At 39.2% G+C, this 23,846-nt stretch overlaps 3 protein-coding genes across 3 annotated transcripts; 2 read left to right on the plus strand and 1 right to left on the minus strand.

Moving 5' to 3' along the window:
• Nucleotides 1-1,500: 1,500 nt before the first annotated feature.
• On the plus strand, nt 1,501-15,221 carry cab39 (calcium binding protein 39). Its single transcript, XM_026377893.1, has 9 exons — nt 1,501-1,712; nt 4,925-5,080; nt 5,214-5,378; nt 6,199-6,317; nt 7,790-7,958; nt 9,511-9,570; nt 10,115-10,180; nt 10,651-10,794; nt 13,177-15,221. Exons 2-9 carry the CDS (start codon nt 4,967-4,969, stop codon nt 13,363-13,365), a joined length of 1,026 nt encoding a protein of 341 aa, XP_026233678.1. The 5' UTR covers nt 1,501-1,712; nt 4,925-4,966; the 3' UTR covers nt 13,366-15,221.
• Nucleotides 15,222-16,112: 891 nt separating this feature from the next.
• Nucleotides 16,113-20,975, plus strand: itm2ca (integral membrane protein 2Ca). The gene is made up of 6 exons (XM_026364356.1): nt 16,113-16,319; nt 18,038-18,181; nt 18,389-18,577; nt 18,816-18,926; nt 19,564-19,714; nt 19,887-20,975. Exons 1-6 carry the CDS (start codon nt 16,227-16,229, stop codon nt 19,976-19,978), a joined length of 780 nt encoding a protein of 259 aa, XP_026220141.1. The 5' UTR covers nt 16,113-16,226; the 3' UTR covers nt 19,979-20,975.
• A 1,219-nt stretch (nt 20,976-22,194) lies between these two features.
• Nucleotides 22,195-23,505, minus strand: lpar5b (lysophosphatidic acid receptor 5b). Its single transcript, XM_033326314.1, is given in 2 exon segments — nt 22,195-23,414; nt 23,416-23,505. Coding segments are annotated over 2 exon segments (867 nt in total). The 5' UTR covers nt 23,494-23,505; the 3' UTR covers nt 22,195-22,625.
• Nucleotides 23,506-23,846: the final 341 nt, after the last annotated feature.

A 23,846-nucleotide genomic window follows, 5' to 3' on the forward strand; every position in this document is an offset into this window, starting at 1 on the left:
AATATCCAAGTGCAACAAGTTTCTATGCCAACAATCTTGCCATGTATTTATCCTGCTTTGATCACACGCCTTGTTTTCAAATGTCTGACATCTGCTGTTAACTGTTAGCGAGCAGATGTCAGCTTGACCACATCCACCCACCCCCTCTCCACCCAACCTTTGGGTCCCTTAAAGCTGGGGGCCCATGTTTTGGAGCCACGCGACTGCCAGGCGAATGCCGGGTCGTGGGAACCGGAGCCGAACAAAGACTATTCATCCAAAACCTAATCAGCATGAAGAGAGTAGTAACCTCCAGAATGGGCGGACAGTCCGGCCAAGCAGTAGGAGGAGGAGAGGGACGCTGACGTGCTGGCAGGTGACCACCACTGCCACACTCAGGTGTGAGCAAATAATCCAACAGCGCAAAAGTGTCCTGCTTAAGTTTCGCTGTCAACTTTTCTTTGTTGTCATCGTCATTGGTGCGAGATGTAGGCTCTGATTGTCAGCAGAAATGCTATGTAGCCATGTTTTATAGGCACACATTTTCCATTTTAGCCAGTTGAGGTGGGTGGTCGCTAGTCTAATCCGTTTTATTTTAATTTACCTTTTTTGTAGTTTTTCCACAACCAACACATGATTGGATTACTCAAGAATTAATTAGATTGTCCAAGGTCTGCAAAGCTACTTGCTGCTTTGACTAGTTAAAGTATGAAGGACACACTGATTTCAACTAAAAATCATTATTTATCAAATACTGTTTACAATGAAAAACTATTTGGTTTAAGGCTAAGATAAGTTAACATCCTACTGTCTACGTCTGCTAAGACACATAGCTGCAAATCTACTTAGTCTAATATGATACATTATGCATAATTAAAACAATGAACCTTCACTCATCCTGCATTCATGAGGAAAATACACATAAAATATTACTTACATTTTAATTCACACACATGACATGCTACAAGCATGCACTGCAAGTAAGGCAAGACAGTGTTCATTCCCACAGATCAGCTGAACCTGAAGAAGAATATTGGACAAACTAACAAGCCAAATAACACGTGCAGGAATCTTTTAGGGAAATAAAATAATTGAAAAACCACTCTACATGCAGTAACCCATTATGGGAAGTGGAGGGCAAGAACCTAGCTGTGAAGGTAAAGCATATCCAGGTGTGTGGTCATGTGTGTATGTATATCTAAGCAATCTGTTAGTATCTTTATATGTATCTACAGCAGTGGGACTCTGGTCCTTGATGGCCACTTTCCTGCTGGATTTTCAACCATCCCTGCACTTAGAGCTTCTGATTGGCTGAACACAAATGAACCCGGTAATCAGCAGTGCATAGGGCAAGCATAACATAATAAAGATATTTGGAAAACAAGCTCAACAGTGCCCCTTATAGAGAAGGGTTGGACCCTCCTGGTCTATGGAGTGAGCGCGCCCCCCTACGGTCACCCGCAGTGCAGGCACCACTGTTGTAATGACATCCGACGGCCGGAGGAGGCGCTACACGGCGCTGCAGTGACCACCGCTGGCTGAGAGTGTTAGCTAGTAGTCGGGCTAAGAGTGGAAGTAGGAAAAGGGGGCCGCACAATTAAATAACGTACAGTACAAACAAGGGGAGGCGTCGAACAAGGAAAACAAAGACTGTTTTGTTCTGAGGAGCACCTGAGTTGCCTCTTGCTGTCTTGACGAATCGAGGGGGACCAAGTGAAAAGGCCGTTTATAAGGTATTATTCTGCACATATCGTGTTATGGACACATTATTGCAAACACTGTGTGTGCAAGGCTTCTCTAGCTAAACGGTTCTCTTAAAGTTAGCTAGCTAATTAGCTAAATCTGCTAACCTCAGGTTGCTGGACAGCTCTCTGCCAGGTGATACGTTTTACTAACTGAACCTAGCTTAGTTGATGATCTACAAAAGTCAGGCTGGAGCTCGATGGTACAAGCGCGACAAGCTGCTGCCAGGCCAGGCTAACGTTATGCTAAGTTGGCTAACTAACCAATATCACGTTCAATGTGTGGCTGCCGCAAAAGCTTGACTAGTTTAAACGAAGCAGCTACGTTGAGTTTGTAAGCTTTAGGTCTGTCGAGGCCTTTTTTGTATCGACAACATCACACACACACACAAGCGTCACTACACAATCCAGCATTAGCACGGCTGTGAGGTGGACAGTAACCCCACTTGAAATGATACGCTACAGGCCACGTTAGCTTATAAACAGACAATGTTAGATAAATGTTAACTTTAGAGTGAACATAGCTGAATCATATACTACTGTCCCTTTGCGTTAGAGATGTCTCACATTTGCGAAACACAATATTACTGACTGAACAAGTGTCCATTTTGTTAGCACTACGCAGAGTTGGCAGGCTTCACACCATCACAAACCAGGCATGGATAACAGATGGGCGGTGCTCACTGTCAGGTTTGTGTTGGCCAATCTTCTGGGGAGTAGGTTTATACTGTGTGAGTTGAGATTGAATAGTTATGCGAGGTTTTACATATAATTAATGTAGCGGAAAACGGGTCAGAGGTAGGTGTATTTAGATAGATTAGCTAAATGACTGGACTAGCATTAGCTAGCTGCTCGCTGTGGTTGCTAGCTTGCTGTCAGATGATAGCGGAGCATCTGCTGTGGTACTAAGAGTGGGAGTGACGTTCAGGTCTGAGCTGTCTTTTGACACAGTTTTGTTTGTTTTCTGCTGGATATATGTACTTCAGCCTTTTGTAAAGTGCACATGTAAAGTCTAGTTAGCCTAATATGACGGGCATCATGAGTTGCTAGTGTTTGAACTTTCTTCTCGTATGCAAGGCCATGTTGGATCAGATTGTGGAAAAGCCAGATCTGCAGCACCTCTCACGTTTGTTGGCCTGATATTACTCCAGCACACGATACCTGATTAGTTACTGTGGGTTAGCGGTGAGCAGCTGATTTTGCAGCAGCCATATGTTTCCTTCCTATGTGCGTCACTGATACTGAAGCGGGTCAGGAGTAGAGAGGCGGTTCTGCTGCCTGCCTGCTACTTTAACGAGCATTAGTCTGTGCGAAAGACGGATTTGGCCACCTGGTGATGCTGAGGTGTGTCTAGTTTAATAAAGATGTAAGCAAGCACAGTTTAGGTGTTTATGTCACCAGTGAAACCGATAACACTCTCAGTCAAACATGACACATCATATATGAATTGTGGACTGCACCTCCCACTTTGGTGCTGCTTGATTTATATTCTTGGCCCTAGCGTTGCTTTCTAAATGTGGATTCACTGCCAAGACAGGGTTTGTGCTTCAGTGTTTGTGTTCACAGTTTAGAGGTTCCCAACAGGACAGCAGGTTGGTGTCATACTTTTACACTCGAGCCTCTTAGTGTTTGTCCATGTCTTAGTGATTTAGTGATTAAATGATTAGGTGTTTTGTTGCAAACCTTTTAATCATCATGAAAATGGATGTTTGAAAGTGGAGTATACTTAGCTAAGTTGTATTAATATGTTTTTCTGTCTTTTGCTCTAAAAATAGATTGTGTAGTCATCCCATGTAACCCACTCTGTTAGTAAAGAAGTGGGTTTAGGCTGTAGAATTGCTAATTTTGGTCTCTAACTTCTTGAAAATGCTTGGATTTTGCCCTATAGTGTAATTAACATGTTTAGGTAGGTCAGTTGTTAATTAACCCAGTTAGGTATCTCATCATTGATAACAGTTGTCACATCTGTCTCTTGCATTGCCCATACCTTTACTATGGTTTGAGTGTTTTTTATGCCTCAGAGTTTGTTGTATATCGAGGCCCAGAGCGTGTGTTTATAAACCTAAATTAATTAAGTGAGCAGGCCTATTATGTTTAGTTATGTGTTTCCTCATATTATAGATATGTTAGTCACTAGCTATGATATGTCACTATACAGGGAGTGGGTCATTCAAAGGTCTGAAGGTAAGGCATGGTGTAAATAGGTCTGTGTCATAGTCAACGTTGCATGGTTAATCATTACCTGACAGTTTCTGGAAGATTCACTAGATTGCACTGCTTCTGAATGAAGTATGAAAGGTCAGATCTAGATATGTCATTCACAAGTCATAAAAATACATGACTATACATGTTTCCGCTTGTATTGTTAACATTTTCCTGGAATTTTATTTGCATTACTGTAATTATCAGCTGTGGCTTTAAGTGCTAGCTATGGGTTTTTCATTAAGGCTTAACTCACTTTTGCTGTCAGGGTTAGACTAGACTTGGCCCACCAAAAGTAGAGTGTTTGTGGATAAGCTCAAACAACATTACCTGCATCTCTCTATTGTTCTTGCTGTGTAATTTTTCAGTAAGGCAAAATGACACAGTAATTCACAATACTGTTGATTTGTATTTTGGACAGCAATGAGTCAGACATGTTGTGTCCAGTTCAGAATCATTTTAACATGCACACAGCCTGAATACCATTCCGGTGCATAAAGTAGCCTGAAGTGCTAGTGTTTAAATGACTGTAGAACAGAACATTAAAACATCTATATCTGAAACACAAAATAAAATATCATACAAAATGATAAAAAGAGACGATACAATAATATGCTGCAATATTGATTAGACTCTCAATATATATAATATGATATTTTTTGGTTTTACTTTTTTCATGTATTACTTTATGTATCACCCTACATTTAAACTTGTGAAAGTGTTGTTTTGTATCTAGTGGTATCATTCTTAACATTTGTTTCAGTCTTTGTCCAGACTTGTATAGATAGCGATGCTATCATTGTTACAGCTACATGAGTATGACTTCCGAATTATTTGAGTCACAGTTTATATATTTGTAATCTGGTTCTTTACCTGCTACAGCATGCTACTTGTCACTTGCATAACTGTTTGTTAGCTGTGTTAGATATTATATGAGAGGATAGTTGTACATAGGTCTCAATGTTTATGTCGCTCTGATTCAGTTTTATATGGTTCCCCAGGTGGACAGTCCGCTGCCTGGTTGCTCGTGGTAACTCTCCACCATGCCTTTCCCCTTTGGCAAGTCCCACAAGTCGCCGGCGGACATTGTAAAGAATCTTAAGGACAACATGACAGTGCTTGAAAAGCATGACATCTCTGACAAAAAAGCCGAGAAGGTAGTGTCATTCTCGCATAATTTCACTTCTCTTTCACTTACATCTGATATAAAAGTTTTTTTTCTTAATATAGTTTAATGTCTGTTTTGTTCTATACGCATAATAGTGTATACTGACATGTGCATCTATTTAGGCCACAGAGGAAGTGTCAAAAAGCCTAGTGGCCATGAAGGAGATCCTGTATGGGACTAATGAGAAAGAGCCACAGACAGAAGCAGTGGCCCAACTAGCCCAGGAGCTCTACAACAGTGGCTTACTCAGCACCCTTATAGCAGACCTGCAGCTTATCGACTTTGAGGTGAGACTTGATGTGTATTTTTAACATGAGAAAAAAATGGAAATGTTTAGAAAAGGTTCACCCGGGTTGGATAGTTGTTTGTCTTCCCTGTGTTGACGTACGTGGGCAAACTCATCTCTCTGCAGTATGTCATGCTGGTGCTGTGTGGTAACTGCAGTTGCAGGCCTCCCTGACTCACCCTATCACAACATGACTCACTGTGTTGTGTGATCTCTCTCTTCCTCTTTTCTCATCCTCCCTCCATTTCAAATGGAAAAAAATTTGAATTATTGTAAATTACAATTGAGTGCAATAGAAAAATATGACAATGAATCAACAGATATTTAAAAAAATTGTGCACACATATCTGTCTTAAATGTACCATCTTTAAAGACCTCGTCGAGAGCTTGGCAGCAGCATTTTGCAACACTTGCAAGTGATTCAGAGATGCTTTGCTAAGAGAAGTAAAAAGACAGTTACAACAATTTAGATGGGGTAAAAAAATGTTTGAATCATTTCTCTCAGCCTGAGACACATGGGCCTGAGTTAAGCAATATCTGTAAAATTGGAAAAAAAAAAAAGGTACAAGTCAAACATAGACATAGCATATTATATGTCATTGTGCTGAAATATCTGAATCAAAGTTTTGCATATAAATGGAAAAAATCCACAAAACAAATCTTAGTCTTTTCAACCTGAACTACATTGCATATGTCAGTTCACAAGTGGGTTGTAACACTTTTCATTAGTTGTATTTTCTATTGCACAATACTACAACGTACAGTAACATAGATGTATTTTGCTTTATTCACTTTATGTACTATCAACTTGTTTCCAACAGGGTAAAAAAGATGTGGCTCAGATCTTCAATAACATCCTGAGGCGTCAAATTGGCACTCGGACACCCACAGTGGAATACCTCTGTACCCAGCAGAACATCCTCTTTATGTTGCTCAAAGGGTAAGAAAACATACAGACACACAACAGAATAACCATGTGCCTGCTGATCATTCAGATTTTTGATGTTATTGAGAAGACCTAGCAACCTCCTAAGTAACTTCCTAACATTAAGGGAAATGAGACCACATGTTTTCAAATGATCTGCCTGAAGCAGAAGAATAAAAATAGGCTCACATGTTTAAAACAGTGAAGAACATTTACTTTTGGTTGACGTTGGGTCTGTCTTGCTTCCTGTGTTTTATTTTATTTTCTTGTCAGTTGTTCCTTTCCTCCATCTGTCTTTTGTCCTCATTCTGAGTGAATTCAAACACAAAAACACTTGCTAAAGATGTTGGATGACAGCATTTGAACTTTGTGTATCATACCTACCTATAATATCAATTCTGCCATTTTACATCAAGACAGTGTATCCTAAGGGAGTATAAGGATTTCATTTTCTTTTTAATAGAACAAATTACTCTAAGTAGTTAAAAATGTCAACATTATTTGTAGTCGAGTCACGTGGCCTTAGAACCTAGTAGTTAGTTTAGTAGTTTACTATTGTCTCTTTAACCTGTAGTTCAGCTCATTGATCCAAGAATATAAGACGGTTTCTTTAGTTTTTAGTGTTTACAAAGACTAGAAACAAATTAAAATGCTTATGTACACTGCTGCTAATTTGACACAGCATCCCATCATTGTTGAATTTTAGCTTTTGTATTTATTCAGTAAAGCTTGAAAAATTTAATTTAACTGTTTGTAACAAAGCAGTGTTCTGGAGGGGATGTACTATGATGTGCAAATACTGATAATGATTTTAGTCTAATGGAGACTTTCATTAGCTCAGACTAGGCTTAGAATTTTAATTTGTCCATGAGGGGTGGAGCGGTTCAAGTAAAAAATCTGACCTGTTAAGTGTGTGGAGAATGTGCTGGAGTCTTTCACCAATAATCTAGTGAAACTTAGCTGGCAGAGTTGAATTGTTGAGTGCATAGAAGTGGTGGATGAAGCGGCATGATGAACCATACAGCACAAGGAGGAGAGAAATTGAACATTACAAACACAAACTCCTTCTCCTCAGCATTTCAAACAACCTCTCCATGAGTCAGACAGGGACAAATACGTAACTATGTATTGTAGATGTTATTAAAATACAGTATAGGCTGCCCTATGCAGTCTTGGTGGATGTGGAATTACAGCATACTATCACCATGTCCCCTCATGAATATTGAGACGTGTAGCTGTACAATGAATAACAAAAATGTTTTATTCTTTGTTCTGTGGGGGGTGGCATATGAAAATAGATTTCTATAGAATGACTGTGTTAACTAATTATTATTTCATTAATTATCTTAATTACCTAATTATCAGAAATGGTGTATATGTCATGTCATGTCATGTCATATCATGTATAATAGTGCATTTCATCATTATGGTAGAACATTTTGCATCTAACTATACTTGTTGTCGTCTTATGTTCCTGTTCTGTGCAGGTATGAGTCTCCAGAAATTGCCCTAAACTGCGGTATCATGTTGAGGGAGTGCATCAGACATGAACCACTGGCCAAAATCACACTGTGGTCTGAGCAGTTCTATGACTTCTTCAGATATGTGGAGATGTCCACATTCGACATTGCCTCTGATGCATTTGCCACTTTCAAAGTGAGTTGTATCAGTTAATCAGGGCTTGTGCTGAGTGAATGTACTGCTCTCAAACATCTTTACATTTGCACAATAATCATTTCAGGTGTAACTTATTAATATCAGAAGTAATGACACTATTTGCAATTCCCTGTTTTTCTACCCACATTGGACATGAAATGGGATCTGATATTGAGACATAGTTGTGATCTTTCATGTTTTTATTGAACATACCCATTAAACATACAAAGGGATGGTGGAAAAAAATTATGTCATCACTAAGTCTCTGATGTCCTTCATCATTAATTGGAATCAAGTGTTAGCAAACCTGGAGTCCAGTCAATGAAACAAGAATGGAGGTATGGTTTAGAGCTAACTTAAACACTCACATGGTGTCAGTCTGCTTTTCATAAGCAACATGAGTTCATGTGAGCCATACCTGGCAAAAAGAGATCTCAAAAGACCTATGATCAAAAGTTGTATTTTCAAAGAGATTTTCATCAGTCCACAGTAAAACATCTTGTCTACAAATGAAGATTTGGTACAGAGGTAGTACTTTCCATATAAGGGGGCACCCAACCAACTTCACTCACAGCTTAAGATCTCTGCTCATAACCATATGCAAAACACTAAGCAGTCATGGTATCCATGGAGAAAGCCATTGCTCTTAAACCGAAACATTGCAGTACACCTGAAGTTTGCCAGAGACCACCTTGATACTCCACAGCAATTCAGTTCAGTTTAATGTGAACAGCAGTGTCTGGGGAACATGTACTGTGGTCAGACATTAGGAGAATAGTGTAATTGCTTGGGAAGAACACACACACGTTCTTTGGCGTATACAAGTAACTTGTGTGCCAACTGTATACCAGCATGAACAAATAACCCAAACAGTGATGTATAGTGGAGGGAGAATCATAATTTGGGGCCTCATTCTGCACCTGGAACTAATTTATCAAGGTATCCTTCAGGATAATGTAAAAGTAGAAAAACTGCAAACTGAAGCTCAGAAGAAGCTGAGTGATGCATCAGGACAATACTAGAGAATCGCTTCACAAACACAAAATCTGCCTTTTTGAGTGGTTCAGTTAGAGCCCAGACCTCAACTCAATAAACTCATTGTGGAATCACTTCACAAGAGCTGCTCAAACCAGACATTAAAATGATGGCTGAGCTGAAGTAGTTCTTTAAAAGAGAATGGTCCAAGGGATGTGCAGGTCTAATCCACAGCTACAGGAAGTGCTTGCTAAAGGTTATTGCTACTGCCAATAGTGGTTTAACCAGTAATGAAAACACTGTCTTTATCCACCATCACTTTGTTCATATGTTTTCATTTAGTTCAGAAATGAATGTAACATAATTGCAACAGAGAAACCAGTTGTCTTATGTCTTTGACGAGCAGGAGGATTATGGCTACAAATATGAGTATGGCATACTAAGCAAAAACAAAAATCATTCAGTTAGGCTCAGTGATTTTCAGGAATTATTTCTTGACTGTTTGTCATTTTGTTATGTTGTGTACCTGTCTCCTCTCTTTGTAATGTCTGAATTAATTTTTTTTGTCTCTTTCCAGGATCTTCTCACAAGACACAAGCTACTGAGTGCAGAGTTTCTGGAGCAACATTATGACAGAGTAGGTCCAAGCTTAGCTAAAACCCAGTCTTTAATAAAGAATTGTTTTGCTTAAAGTGACAGAAAAGATAAAAACTGGCAAATTTGTTATGGTTTTATTATTTCACAAACAAAATTATTCTGGTGTAATATTCCGTTATTTTTACAACAAATGAGTAGAGCAAAGACAATCAGCAGTTTTTCATTGGTCTGGTTTTTTTCGTTATGCCAGAGCCTTTCTTTGCAATGTGTTAATACTCGAGATGAGCTCAATCATTTTCTTTTGACCACTTCCAAGTACATGAAAACTGTGGCAGTCTGAGTGCTTGGTAATGTCGTTCCTAACAACATCAAACCAGCCATTTGGGCCATCATTTGCAGGCTGTGAACACAAAGTAGCTGTCAGCCTGTGTGAGAAAATGTTTCATTTTCCTGTCATTGTGTTTTCATACAAGGCACAGATGCAATTGTGAAACCCACTGCTTGACACATTTAGATAACTCTTGCTCCCGACCACTTCTTTTTTTTCCCCTCTGTCTCTCACTACCTCTTTCTCTCTTTTCTAGTTCTTTAGTGAATATGAGAAGTTACTTCACTCGGAAAACTATGTTACTAAAAGGCAGTCCCTCAAGGTAAGGAAACTGGGTTTGTGTCAGCAAACATGTCTCATGTGATGGAGCTATTTAAAGGTGGGGTCTGTTTGGAGTTTTGGGTTTCTCTAAACATCTCCATCGCATTGTCATGAGTGCCATCTAGTGGCGAAACTAAAAAAGTGACACATTTTAAAGCTGCTTTAATATCAAATGTTTTCTTCAATTGCCTTATATTTTTACATTCAATGACGCCTTTCTCTATATGTGAATAGTAACATTTTTTTAATCTTTATTCCAATGCTTAAAAAAGATTAAAAACTGCACATTACATTTATGTTGAGTTACAGATATTTACTATTACACAGCTAAATAACTTAATGCTTTTATTATTATATTCATTATAAACATCATTAAGCTTATTCAGTTTGTCAGTTTTCAACTGTCTATCTTTATAATGAATTACATACCAACTGCTATCTATTTCTGTTTCTCACTCTGATATGATCTAGTTACTGGGAGAGTTGCTTCTTGACCGGCACAATTTCACCATAATGACAAAATACATCAGCAAGCCAGAGAATCTCAAACTAATGATGAATCTGCTACGGGACAAGAGCCGCAACATCCAGTTCGAGGCGTTCCATGTTTTTAAGGTAAAAATGAGAGTACAATGTGTAAGGTCTTAGACAAATTCATCAAAAAGTGAGGTGCTGAGAGACAAAGGGAAATTAGGACTACTAATTTCTGAAGTACTGGTTGGGGTGAGTGGAAAGAGTAGAGAGAAATAAACAGCAGGAAATAAACAACAACAAGCAACAAAAACATTAAACTGGTCGGTAGTACCAGTAACTGCACTCTGGAGATTTACTGCTCCCGGACCGAGGATACCTGCAGAGGAGAACAGAGGGAGGGAGACAGAGAGGAGGAAGCACAACTACGGGAGAGAGAATGGATAGATGAGAGGAGAGGAGCTCAGTGTATTCTACAGCAGAATAATCTATAGCAGCATAACTAAAAGATGGTCCAGAGACACCTGAGCCATATCTAACTATAACATTTATTAAAAAGGACATTTTTAAGACTAGTCTTAAATATACAGAGGGTGTTTGCCTCCCAAACCTGAACTTGGAGCTGGTCCTGCAGAAGAGGAGCTTGATAGCTAAAGGATGTGTTCTGCTGGGAAATTGTGGAACTAAAAGATCTTTGAGATATGATGGAGATTTGTTATTAAGTGCTTTATAGAGGAGAGGAGAGGAGAAATGTTTTCAGGAACTCTATTCTGGATTTTACAGGGAGCTAATGAAGAAAAGCTAATTTAGGAGAAATCTCTTGCTAATTCCAGTCAGAACTCTGTCTGCAACATTTTGGATTAACTGAAAGCCTTTTAAGGAATTATTGGGACATCCTAATAATAGTGAATTATAATAATCCAGTCTAAAAGTAACAAGTGCAAGATTATCCTAATTTTACCAATGTTCCTCATGTGGAAGAAGGCGAACTAGTTCTTTAAAAGCCCTCCAGTTAAGATCTTAGAAGTCAGTTATAGAGAAAAGTCCATTGTCGGACGACGAGACGATTGTTAGTGACCCTTACAGTGAATTGCAGCGTATTCTTGCACAGGTGGTCACCTAATTGCTTTGAAACTACTTTTTCAAGGATTTTAGAGATAAAGGGCAAATTGGATATTGGTCTATAATTGGCTAAAACCCCAGAGTCCAGAGCAGGTTTTTGAGTAGAGGTTCGACTACAGCATTATTGAAATTAACTCGGCACAATCTACAGGGAAGAAGCAGTCTAAGTATGAGTGAGATCTTACTAATGAATCTAGAGCTGTTGTACATGCAAAACCATCCATGCCAGTTGCAGAGAGGATCTGATCAATCTTTTCTCTAATAGTTATGATTTTATTAGTAAAGAAATTAATGAAATCATTACTACTGAGAGTTAAGGGGATACTTGGCTCGACACAGCTATGACTCTTTGTCAGCCTGACTACAGTCCTGAAAAGAAGCCTGGGGTTGTTCTAAATAATATGTGGTTCTAGCTTTACAGATGGCTTTTTATATATTATTGAACTGTGTTTCCAGGTGATGTCCGCGTTATGCTGCAGATTTGTAAACTGTACCATGGATTTAGCTTCATCTGATTCACTACATTCTTTTTCAGAAGGGCAATAGTTTTGAGTATTGTTAGTGAGGCTGCAACAAGATAGTTGACCTGTGCTGGAGTAACGTTAGATTAACTTAAAAAATGGTAGGATAAAAGAGTTTTTTGGGGAAAAACTATTAAAAACTACTACTAAAAACTATTAAATGATCAATTTCAACACCGTATGTGAAAAGAAGATTATTGTTGTGATTAGAATAGTGAGTGGGTTAATGTACATTTTGAGTAAAGCCAATGGAGTCTAATAGTGATGCAGTGTTGAGGCAGTTATCATCAACATCTACTTGGATGTTAAAGTCACCCACTATAATGACTTTATCTGCACTAAGAACTAAATTGGATAGAAAGTCTGAGGATTCAGTTAAAACTCAGAGTAAGTGACCTGAGTATGGTGCACAATAAGAAACAGAACTGTTTTTTTTACTTTTCAGTGTGGATCAGACAGGCTAAGAGTGAGGCTCTCAAATGAATTAAAACCATATTTAGGTCTGGGGTTGATTAATAAGCTTGAGTGAAAGATTGCTGCTTCTCCTCCACCCCGACCTGTGCTTCTACGAACATGATAATTAATATAATTTGGGGATGTTGAGTCATTCAGACGGACATATTCTTCCTGCTGCAGCCAGGTTTCAGTGTTCCTGCAGTTGTAAGCAGTAACATTATTCAACTTTAAGCTTCTATGTTTTTCATCCTGGTTATTCATGAAAAGTGACTGTTGCTTGTTTTCACAACTCTCCAATGTGGCATCAATAAAGACGGCTGCAGTCACTGTAAAATCAGAGAAAACATGAAAGATGCTGTCAACATTAGAACGGTTTATATTTTCATATCTGTATTTTAAGATCCTTATGCTCTTCCGCAACTACCAGGTGTTTGTGGCCAACCCTAACAAGACTCAGCCCATACTGGACATCCTGCTGAAGAACCAGACCAAACTCATCGAGTTTCTCAGCAAGTTCCAGAACGATAGAACAGAGGATGAACAGTTCAACGATGAAAAGACTTACCTGGTCAAACAGATCAGGGACCTCAAGAGGCCTGCCCCTCAGGAAGCCTGAGCAAGGTGCAGAGGTGGGAAGAGGAGCCACCAGGTTCGTGTCTGGACAACATCCAGGCAACATCTGCTTAATGGACCCATCAGCAGCTGTTGTTCTGGTTGCTGATCAAAAATTCAGAAAACTAATGAAAATCAAATGAGAAACAAACATACCCATATCAACTCATCAGGAAGTTCGGTGAATATTTGATCTTTTTCTTTTCAGTCTCTCTTCCTTCAAAAGAAGTAAGAGAAATAAATAAGAGAAATAATAGATGCTGCTGCTTTCTTGCACATTGAGACATGTAAGGTATATTATGAAACAACAGTTCATCAAACATAGTGACACAAAATGTCAATGAAGTAAGGCAGACTTCCTGATAGACACACACACCAAGGAACAAAAATAGACAAGTGACAAGTTACATGCATATATATTACTGCAAGAATATCAGCTAAAACCTTGTGAAATGGTACGAGCAAGTTGAACATTGGTGTGTTTGGTGCATGCCTTCAAATGTGACAGATCCATGGCTGTAATCGGCGTCAGCTCTGTGATGGCCTGCCCAGTCTGGCTCCCTTTTTCAGTGCCACAGACTTGGACATGCACGTGCATCACAGCAACTGCTACAGTTCGCATCTATGCCTTCATCCATAAAACAATAAAACCTTTAACTGTAAAGCAGCCATGGTTCATTTTACCAATTTGCGGGGACAAGCTCTCAGTTGCCATCACAGAGAACCATTTACCTCGTGTGTGCTTTGTTACGATACGGCACTTGAAGCACATGAGGAAAGAAGGGAGGGACGCAAGGTATGAATTTGGTAAAGCATGAGATTTTGATCTCTAAGGTTTTATGGGACAGGGTGAACGTGTACATATGCCTTTTTTTTCTTTTTTTTTGCTTTGTAGTTTTTTTTTTTTTTTTGTTCAACCTTGACCTTGACATTTGGTTAAATGTAATCAATTACCTTCTAAATCATGAAAACAAGTTAAGTGACATTGTTTTTGCATTACGTTTTACTGCTGAAATGGTTGCTGGTGGGTTTCTCTGTACATAACTTAAAGGGCCAGCTCACATTTAGCTAACCTATAGGATATTAACAATTTGTACAGCAGAGGAATGTCATGGTATTAACTCTGGATCTGTTAATCCTCTTTTTATTCTTCATCTACATTTTGAGTAGTTCTGTAAGTTTTCAGACTGCTGAAAACTTGCAGGAGTGTGAATAGTGCTAAAGGGGAGGGAGGGTACTGGGAGAGCATGAACTGAAACATTAAAGCCTGTTTGGGTTGTGCACTTAGTGAGGTGCTGAGAGATCAGCATCACCTAACTGGAGTTGAGGTCTGATGAGTTTCTTTAACTTGTTTGTTTCCTCATTCTCACTACTTGGCTGGTGGCCTGAGAGTGCAGTGTGGCTCCACAGTGAGTGTGCTTCGGGGTGAGCTCATCACGATATTGGCAACATGGCACATCATTCTTACTTTACCCCTTGTCCTCGTTTTTGAGCTATTCTCTTCAGATGGTTTATAATTCCAGTACAATTGCGTGTAAAGCATTGTGGGTAGCAGAATACTTTGGGCCGTGTTGGATTGTCCTTGCAGTGCCATGTGATGAGACATATCTGTACATTCAAACAGGCAAATAAGAAACTATCTCAGTGAGGGCAACAGTACTACTAGTTTCTCCATTGAACATGCATGATCCTCCACTGGCTGTGCATGATGCTGTACTAAAGATATTGTACTGGAATTGTTTCTTTTTTCCAAGTGTTTAACAACATTGAAATGTCAAATTGAACTATTGGCTAGTGGGTGCTTTCAGAAGTGTCAAAGGCCTGGGCCCTACAATCGAAATAAAGAAGAAAAACGTTGGAATAAAAAATCTTGTAATTTTCTTCCTGTGTACAGAAATCACACTGTATCTGTAAAATGTTAATAATAATGATGGTATATAAATTTACATCAATTTATTACTATACTACAGCGGGAACTGTAGCCCAGGTAATTGCAATAGCACAATGTAAAATTACAAGCTGTGAACTTTATCCCCTGTGCACAGTCCATTGTACTCCCCTGTGTTTGAAAAAAAAACTTCAGCCATTCACAACAAAAATGCAATTAGCTGTTTTTATGTTGCACAGTATATAAATGATTTCTTTCCTTATTAGAACCTGTAATTGAAGAAATCATTAAATTTGCAGTTGTTGAGAACTTGAGGGCAGCAAAAAAAAAAAAAAAAAAGAAGTGAGTTAAACTTGACTGATGGAAATCTGCTTCTTTAGGGATGTTAATGTTAGTGTGTGCACAGGTTGCAGTGTTTTAGTACAACTTTCCCTCTTTTTGTTACTGTTCTTTCATTGCAGATAGAGAAGGGAACTTTTTACTAAAACATTATTTGATTTAAATTGTGGATAACTGTTTTGTAAACTAGTTTTATTAGTCTCAAATACTTATTTAAATATGTTTTTGCACAGAACAAGGACTGGATGGGAAGCAATCTTCCAAAATATGAACAAAGGGAATGATTACAGCATGGAAAGCGGTTTAAAACATTTGACAGGTTGTCGTCAAACAATAGGAAATCTGTGTTTAAAATGAGGGTATGAAAAGATGAAGGTTATTTTAGAATAAACTGTTGATAATAAAAATAAAAAAAACGGTGCTGTACCCATTACACCGCAGCTGTAAGCAGAAAACAGCGGAGTGGTCCTTTAGCGGAAGACTATAAAAAAAAAAAGCACACTTCCGGTGGCTGAAGACAAAAACAGACCGAGAGGCAGCCCAGCTGAGAGACGCGGGCGGTCCGTGGACGAGGTGACGGATTCGTTTCACATTTGATTAGAGAAGCACCTGCAGCAGCCGGACGGTGACACGGAGCCATGGTGAAGATCAGCTTCCAGTCTGTGGCGGGACAGAAAGTGGAAAAGGAGAATGATGGCGACAAGACCGAGATTCTCATCCCTCATCCCATGGTAAGAAATGCGTCGCTCATTGTTGTTGTTTTTTTTTTTCTTCTTCTTCTTAATGAGACTTGTCACTGTTGTCTCTATAAGATACTTATGTGATGTGACGCCTGCGGTGGCCGGGCTCCCTGCCTGGTCTGCAGGGCACCGTGCACCTGCACAGCCATGAACAGCAGGAGGTGTTTTTTTATTTATTTATTTATTTATTTTTTTTTTTGACAGCATCTATCGCCATTTGGTTGGAAACAAAACATGTCATTGGTGTGATGGTTTCCGCTGCGCCAGTGCGCCTTTTGCAGACTTGATGCAAATTACTACAATTTCCAAATGCATGCTGTTTGTTTTGGATTACACTGAGGATTATAAGATAAAACCATTTCAAAAAAATATACTGTATATTTGGTTTGTCATTGATAAATCGCATGCCCCCTAACGTTTTTTTCCTTAAATGCAGATTAAAATGAGCAACTCTTTAGCTTTATTAAAAAAAAAAGAACATATAATGGAAGAAATGCATAGTCTTTGGCTGACAAAATGGCAGATGGGTTGCTGTGGTTTGCAGTGCATGCAAGATTATCTTTCACTGTTCCAAAGGAGGCAGAGCAGTGGAGACCTCAACTTTACTGTAGCAGCATCCCAGCATCTCCTGAATCCTGATCAAAGATACATGACCACGTCCTGAAGGCGATGAACTGTATTCTAACATAGATAAAGCATCAGGCATGCATAAGTGAATATTTCCGAAGTGCAGGGCAGGAGTGGTTGTGTGACTTTGAAATCTGTTCATCCCAATGTATTGAAGAGGAGACTGACAGGCCTCATGGTGTGTCACGCTCTCAGCTGGTGTGAAAGAGCCTCTATCTCTCTCGGTGGGATAGAAGAACACAAAGAACTGAGTCTCACAGAACTGTGTGTTCGCACATACACAGTTGTCGCCTTGTCCTCGTGCATCCTCTGTCTCCAAATGCTTCAACAAAGAACAGTACAAGAACAGAAACAAGAACATGTAATCCTGCATAGACTGCAGAGACACTGTCCTAACATTAGACACTGAAACACTTGGGGATATAATGCAAATATTGTGAAACTAAACACTGCTTTCAGGCTTTTTAAAATGACACAGGTTTGTTCATCATTGTACTTTAAAGCTCCTTCTAAAAGCCATTTCCCATGCACACAGTAATTTCTTCTATGGCGCCACCTAAGAATAGCAACCTTTTGTTGTTGTTTGTTTTTTTTAGTTTTTACAGAACCTGCTTTTCAAAAGATAATTTTACCTGCCACAGGCACTCTGCAGCACAGCTACAGTGAACAGCAGCCTCTCTTAGTCATTATTGTTGTAAATGGAAGCACACAGCGAGTGGCTACTATCAGTGTGTAGTGCCACCCTTCCAACACAGGTTGGGCGCGTGGCTATGGCAGATGGGATGCGAGACTGGAGGCGTCTGGGAAGATTACTCACCATCTCAGTCAAGTTTTCATTGCAGAGTGCTCCGTCATCTCTTCCTCTGGCCGAGCTCAGTGCTACTAATTCCTGTTTGATATGCGGCATTGCCATTTATGTGGGTTTCTATTTTAGTAGTTAATTTGGGTCATTTTCAGCTGTTCGTCACGGTGGAGATGAGTAAGCTGAAAGTGGCATTAAAGAAGCTTTCAAATGCTGTGCTGTGCCTTTCTTGAACTTTTAATGCAGAAGTTTTGTATGTGTTTTTTTTTTTTTGTCCCAGGATGAGGAGGAGCTTGTCCTGCCGCTGCGGCCCAAGAAGTCTCCCCTCAATGGCTTATGCTGCTTGACGTTTGGCCTGGTTGTATTCATGGCCGGTCTGGTCCTTGCCTCAATCTATGTCTACCGATACTACTTTATACCTCATGTAAGACACCCCATTATAGTTATAGACGGTGCCAAATAGACCTCAAAATGGTCTTTGTATCACAATCAGTAATTCATAAATAAAATCCTTGCTTATGTATTTAAATTACTGTTGGCTAAGAAGGATACTTGACACAGACGTGTTTCTGAATATTGCAGCTGGTATGTTAATCTAAGTGTGTGTGTGTGTGTTTGCGCGTGTCTACAGATCCCAGAGGAGAACCTTTTCCACTGCAGGGTGCTTTATGAAGACTCCATGTACGCCCCCCTGCGTGGGCGTCAGGAGCTGGAGGAAAACGTTGGCATCTACTTGGCTGATAACTATGAGAAGATCACTGTGCCCGTGCCTCACTTTGGAGGCAGCGACCCTGCTGATATAATCCACGACTTCCACAGAGTGAGGACAAAGCCACGTTTGACATAACCTATTTCAATAGAGACACACACACACACAACAACAAAAGGAAAGAAAAATATAAAAAAGACCATCTTCAACAAAGGCTTGTTAACCATATACAACCAGTTCACGTGCTAACATTGGCTAATTGGCAACCAAAATATTGGACAGATCATGGTGTAGGGGAACCAGGTCTTTAGAGTTCATTTTATAAGAGGCTGCTTTGTTTATTTTCCAGGGACTGACCGCCTACCACGATATTGCACTGGACAAGTGTTATGTTATTGAGCTCAACACCACCATTGTCATGCCTCCGCGCAACCTTTGGGAGCTTCTCATCAACGTCAAGGTAACACAACTGCAATGACAGATAACTGAGTATCTTCACGGGTACCATTTCTTATTGAAGTCGTCTGAAGGAGTGCTGTATGGACTATTCTTAGTGCTAGTTGGTGACTGAACTAAGCCTGGAAGGCTCTGTGCTTCATTATGTTTTCTTGTTATAGACCATGCACAAGGTTTCACTGATTTTTGAAGTGTTGTAAAATGGAGGGGAAAGCTGAGGTAGGTAGTTTTCTGCTTCCCAGCTTGGCTGCTAGTGGGACAATAAAGTCACACAGTTTTATATGTACCATGGACACCAGTCTCACAACTTTTGCCTCTGTTGTGGAGCAGTCTATACTCCCACAGAGGTTATTAAATAAAAGTGGATGATGCAACACAGCTAATAAGCTGCAGTACAACATTTTTTTCCATACTGGACTTTCCAGCCAACCATTCCTTCAAAGGTCAGCATTGTTAAGACAGTTTTCTGTTTGTTATTGGTGCAAGTTGTTGCCCCAAAGAGCAAATCGCTGACTATAATTCCATTTTGCTTCAGAATGATACTTTTAGTGCAATTAATCTTGAGCACTGACAAATGTGGGAGCATGTTGTAAATGCAGACTCCTTATATAATCTTCTATTAAAACCTGTCTGTCTTGCAGAAGGGAACATATTTGCCTCAGACCTACATCATCCATGAAGAGATGGTGGTGACTGGCAAAGTGCACAACATTCATCAGCTGGGACCTTTCATCTATCGCTTGTGCAATGGAAAGGACACATACCGCCTGACCCGCCGTGTCACACACAGACGTAAGTTAGAAGAAAAAAAAAAAAGCATTTAGGAAGACTATTAATCATATTAGACGGCAGTACAGCCTGTGTTTCTGATAAGAAGTGTAGTGATAAGATCTGAGGCTCTGCACACACTGAACAAATGTCACTTTGCTGATCTCTTTGCTGTGTCTCCCCGTTTCCCTTACAGGCATCAACAAGCGTGATGCAAAGGATTGCCACCACATCCGTCATTTTGAGAATACGTTTGTGGTGGAGACGATTATCTGTGATGAAGCCTAGACACGATGGTAATCCATGTCATCCCACCCACCCAAAGGCACATCTCCAGTAACTACTCCAGCCACTGTAGCACCCTCCTGTGGATCTGGTCACGTCTCAGTTGCACTTTACTTGTGATTTTGCTTTCATATCTTTTGTAAAAGGTGTTTTTTTTTTATTTTTATTTCACTCCCTGCTTATTTTTTTCTATTTACCATGTGTAATATTTTCCCTGAAGCATAAGGCAATACTAAGCCACTGGTTCTATCACAGGATTTTCCATGTAGCAAAGTCCCTAAGCCAATAATGAATTACAATTTCAAGACCTCTCTTCCTTCTCTTTAGGGATTTGTATGGTGGTTACCGTTGTTGGGTGAGATCACTGTCTCTATGTGTTGTCAAGGTGACTGTACTTTGGTTTTTTCCTCCGGCACTGGAGGTTACACTGTCTCACAGTCATCTGGTGCAAAGCACTAAGCCTTGGTTTCTTGAGCAAACACTACTGGTCGATTTCAATTACCTTAAATCTTTTTTTCTCATGTTCTCTGTAATGTAAACATGTAACTGTGACTAGTTGCTTGCTTGCATCTTAATCCTCATTCCTGCCTTTTGCTTCCCTGCTCCCCTTTCTGCTTTCATTTTTTTTTTAAGAAGCTTCATTGCAAAGTAGGAGTTAGAGAAAGTAGCATTGGGCATTAGACTGCATTCACAATTGTATTACTCCGTCAGGTGAAGATCAATATTTATTTTGATGCTCTCATATGTCGTCAGCTTTTTCTTCTCTTCTTTGCTGCATTTGTGCATCATTTGTTTTCCCTTGCATGTGTTTATCTATAAGAGAAAAACAGCACTGTTAGAATGTTTTTCTAAAACAATGTTTAAAGCCTTAGTCCAGAGTCAGAGACAGGACTAAAGTCAATACTACTGAAAGGGAGCATATTATATGTTAGTTTAAAAAAATACAACTTCAATCTGTATATTTTGTCTGCTGATGAAATCTGTCTGTGAATAAAGTAGTGAAAATAAATCTCTTAGTGCATTTTTTTAATCAAAGATGTAGAAATAATTAAAAACAGCAACAGCATATTTAGAATTTGTATAAAGCCTGACTATTCATGTATTTTGTAGTAATAAAGAGAAATTATCTCTAACAGACATCAACTTATTAGGACACTAGTGGAACAGTCAGGTCCAAACGTACTATTTTATTCATCAATTTAGTTATTTATTCCACCATGGCAAGAAACAATGTAGAATTGGTTAAAGTGTAAACGTTAAGCTTTAAGTTTATAGTGCACAAATATTTGCCCAACTCCCATCTAAATTTAATGGGCTCAAAAATATTTGCACAAATGGGTGCTAGTCTGTATCATGGCCAGATGTGTTATTCCTTCATTAGTTGTTATTTACAAGTAAGCCGATAAAAGGTGTGAAACATTTGCAATATGTTCATGGTAACAGTACATTGAGCTCAGCCAAAAACGTTAGATATTGCTAAATAAAAAATAATAGGAAGAAAATAGTATCAAATTGGTTAGAGTATCACATTAGAAGACCACAAAAAAATAATTATGATGGATTGTGTATGACTGCCAAAAGAGCTGGTGCCCTTGTATTTATTAATGATGTGGCAATGACTCACAATATGCTGTTGTTTAATCTGTAATGTTTTTAGTAGCCCTTTCAGACACCTAACACCTGCAGTTCAGGTCACTTTGTTCAATTACCTTTGAGCCCTTAAGATTGTAGTGTTATGTATAAAAATGGTTCATACAGTATTTGGCAAAACCTTTTTTTAATCTGAAATCCATATGTTAAGAGTGTGCAGTGCCACCAACTGATTCCTGTTATATCCCATGGGTGTAGCATTTCTTTTAAGTATGTGGACCATATTAGGAATATTTGCCTCATTTGACATATTATTCAGTGAGGGATAAGCTATCTTCCCAGTCCTCGATGCCTAATTGCATTAGCAGTGATTACTTTTGGATCATTTCAAATCTGCTGATGAGGTAATCTAGATCCTTAGAGTCTGTTGTAGGCTTATGCCAATAATCGTCCATCTGGTGGGGCTTAGGACTTGCGTTCTGTTGGCTCCTTGACTGAGACACTCTCAAAAAAAAGACAAAAGCTTCAGTCACATCAAAGATTTATAACATATGGAACACATACAAGTTGAAAATCATATATCTAAAAAGGCAAACACCAACCTTTTGGTCTTTAGAGTGCGAGAGAGAAGGTAGTCAGCTTCAAAAGGCAGAATATTTACATGACAGTGTTAAGGAAGTACTGGTATTTAAAGGTGTATAAAACCAAATAAACAATAAAATTTAAGTTTTAAGACAGTTTCTTGGCATGTTATTTTCTACTTACTATTTCCAGTCTTATATTTCAAGCAAGCATGAATGTGCTATTTGTCATTCATTGAGCGTTCATCAATAAAGTGAATAAGCATATATCAAAATATGTTGATTGATTCATAGTGGTTATAATTTAAAAACGCTGGGAACAGCTTTCTCTATCTCTTTCTCAACTTTCACATTTCACATCTCTTTCTCACAACCCACTGAAAATACCACTGCTGAACTATAAACAAACAATAACATTTTTGACTTAGCTAGAAAATATGAATATGATGAAAAATGTCAAATATGGTGCTGTCCTTTGTCTATTGTTCTCTTGTAAGATCCACATCCTCATCTTTTTTCTTCCAGAAGGCATCCAAAGAAAAGTAATACAACAGTGGATCCAGACAGCAGTTCATACTAGCAAGACATATCAAAGGTTGAATATTTTGCATGTATCTAATTGAAAGAAAAGCAATTGACAAAGGTAAGAAACATACGGTAAACATAACTAAGTTCATGGCAAAAATGAGCATGGCCTTAATCTTATTCTTGACCTGTGCAGAGTCAGACAGATGTCTGCGTAGAGTCCAAGACACCAGAGCGGTGCACAAAATGTTGACAGCCAGCAAAATGAGAATGAGCACAGCCTGTAGATAAGCAGGTACTGCACTTTCACCGTTCAATTTAAGACGAAAACAGCTTGTTTCATTGTTTTTGGTCAAATTTCTTGAAAATGCCAAAGCCTCTGGAAGGTTCACCACAAGCACTAAAAACCAAATGAGTGCAGCAGCTTTTGAGGCATTGGACAAGGTCCGAAGATGGCGTGACCTCAGAGGATAAACCAAAGCCAGCAGCCGGTCCACACTGATGCAGGTGACGAAGATGGAGCTGGAGCGGAGGTTGTTGCGAAAGAGCATTGTGACACTGATGCATGCAAAACTTCCCAACTGCCAGGTCCCTGTGGCATAATAATAGATCCTCATGGGCAAGGAGATGATGAGAAGCAGGTCAGAGATAGCCAGGTTAATCATGAAGATTGCACTTGGTGATTTTAGCCTGTGGTGACGAACCAGAATCCACAGTGACACAGCATTGAGAGGCAGACCCAGCAGCTATAATGCAGCCATAGAACAGAGCATAGGTCTGCCCTGAGTCCATCGGGTTGGTCATGTTTCCCTGAAGAGACATGTTTCTGTGCGGGTCCTCTAGCATTGCACTGCAGCACAAGATGAATTTGTTCCGTCTTCTGCTCCCTGTGTGAAGTAAGATTAGTCATCGCAAGTTATCAGATGTTAAAAATATAACAGGAAGCTTGCACTCAACTTGACTTGTGGTCAATGTGACGACAATGCATTTGTGATGTAAATGTTTTTTAAATATGGTTAACTGAAATATTATTCCATTTTACATATTTATATGTATATGCGTTTGATTTCTTAATTAATTTTCACAGTAAATTAATTATAACTCTATACAGAGGTTAATAAAACCACAGTTTACTGATGCTTTCCATGGGCTACTAAACTCTGGAGTTGCACTGG

Source organism: Anabas testudineus, chromosome 13, assembly GCF_900324465.2.
Source record: "Anabas testudineus chromosome 13, fAnaTes1.2, whole genome shotgun sequence".
Classification (NCBI taxonomy): domain Eukaryota; kingdom Metazoa; phylum Chordata; class Actinopteri; order Anabantiformes; family Anabantidae; genus Anabas; species Anabas testudineus.

Excerpts from the sequence above, each read along its gene's own strand:
- itm2ca (XM_026364356.1), top strand. The coding sequence starts at position 16,227 with ATGGTGAAGATCAGCTTCCAGTCTGTGGCGGGACAGAAAGTGGAAAAG. Across the intron at positions 18,578-18,815 it reads TAATCCACGACTTCCACAGA|GGACTGACCGCCTACCACGA; the intron begins GTGAGGACAAAG and ends TTTATTTTCCAG. Across the intron at positions 18,927-19,563 it reads AGCTTCTCATCAACGTCAAG|AAGGGAACATATTTGCCTCA; the intron begins GTAACACAACTG and ends TCTGTCTTGCAG.
- cab39 (XM_026377893.1), top strand. The coding sequence starts at position 4,967 with ATGCCTTTCCCCTTTGGCAAGTCCCACAAGTCGCCGGCGGACATTGTA. Across the intron at positions 5,379-6,198 it reads TGCAGCTTATCGACTTTGAG|GGTAAAAAAGATGTGGCTCA; the intron begins GTGAGACTTGAT and ends TGTTTCCAACAG. Across the intron at positions 6,318-7,789 it reads CTCTTTATGTTGCTCAAAGG|GTATGAGTCTCCAGAAATTG; the intron begins GTAAGAAAACAT and ends TGTTCTGTGCAG.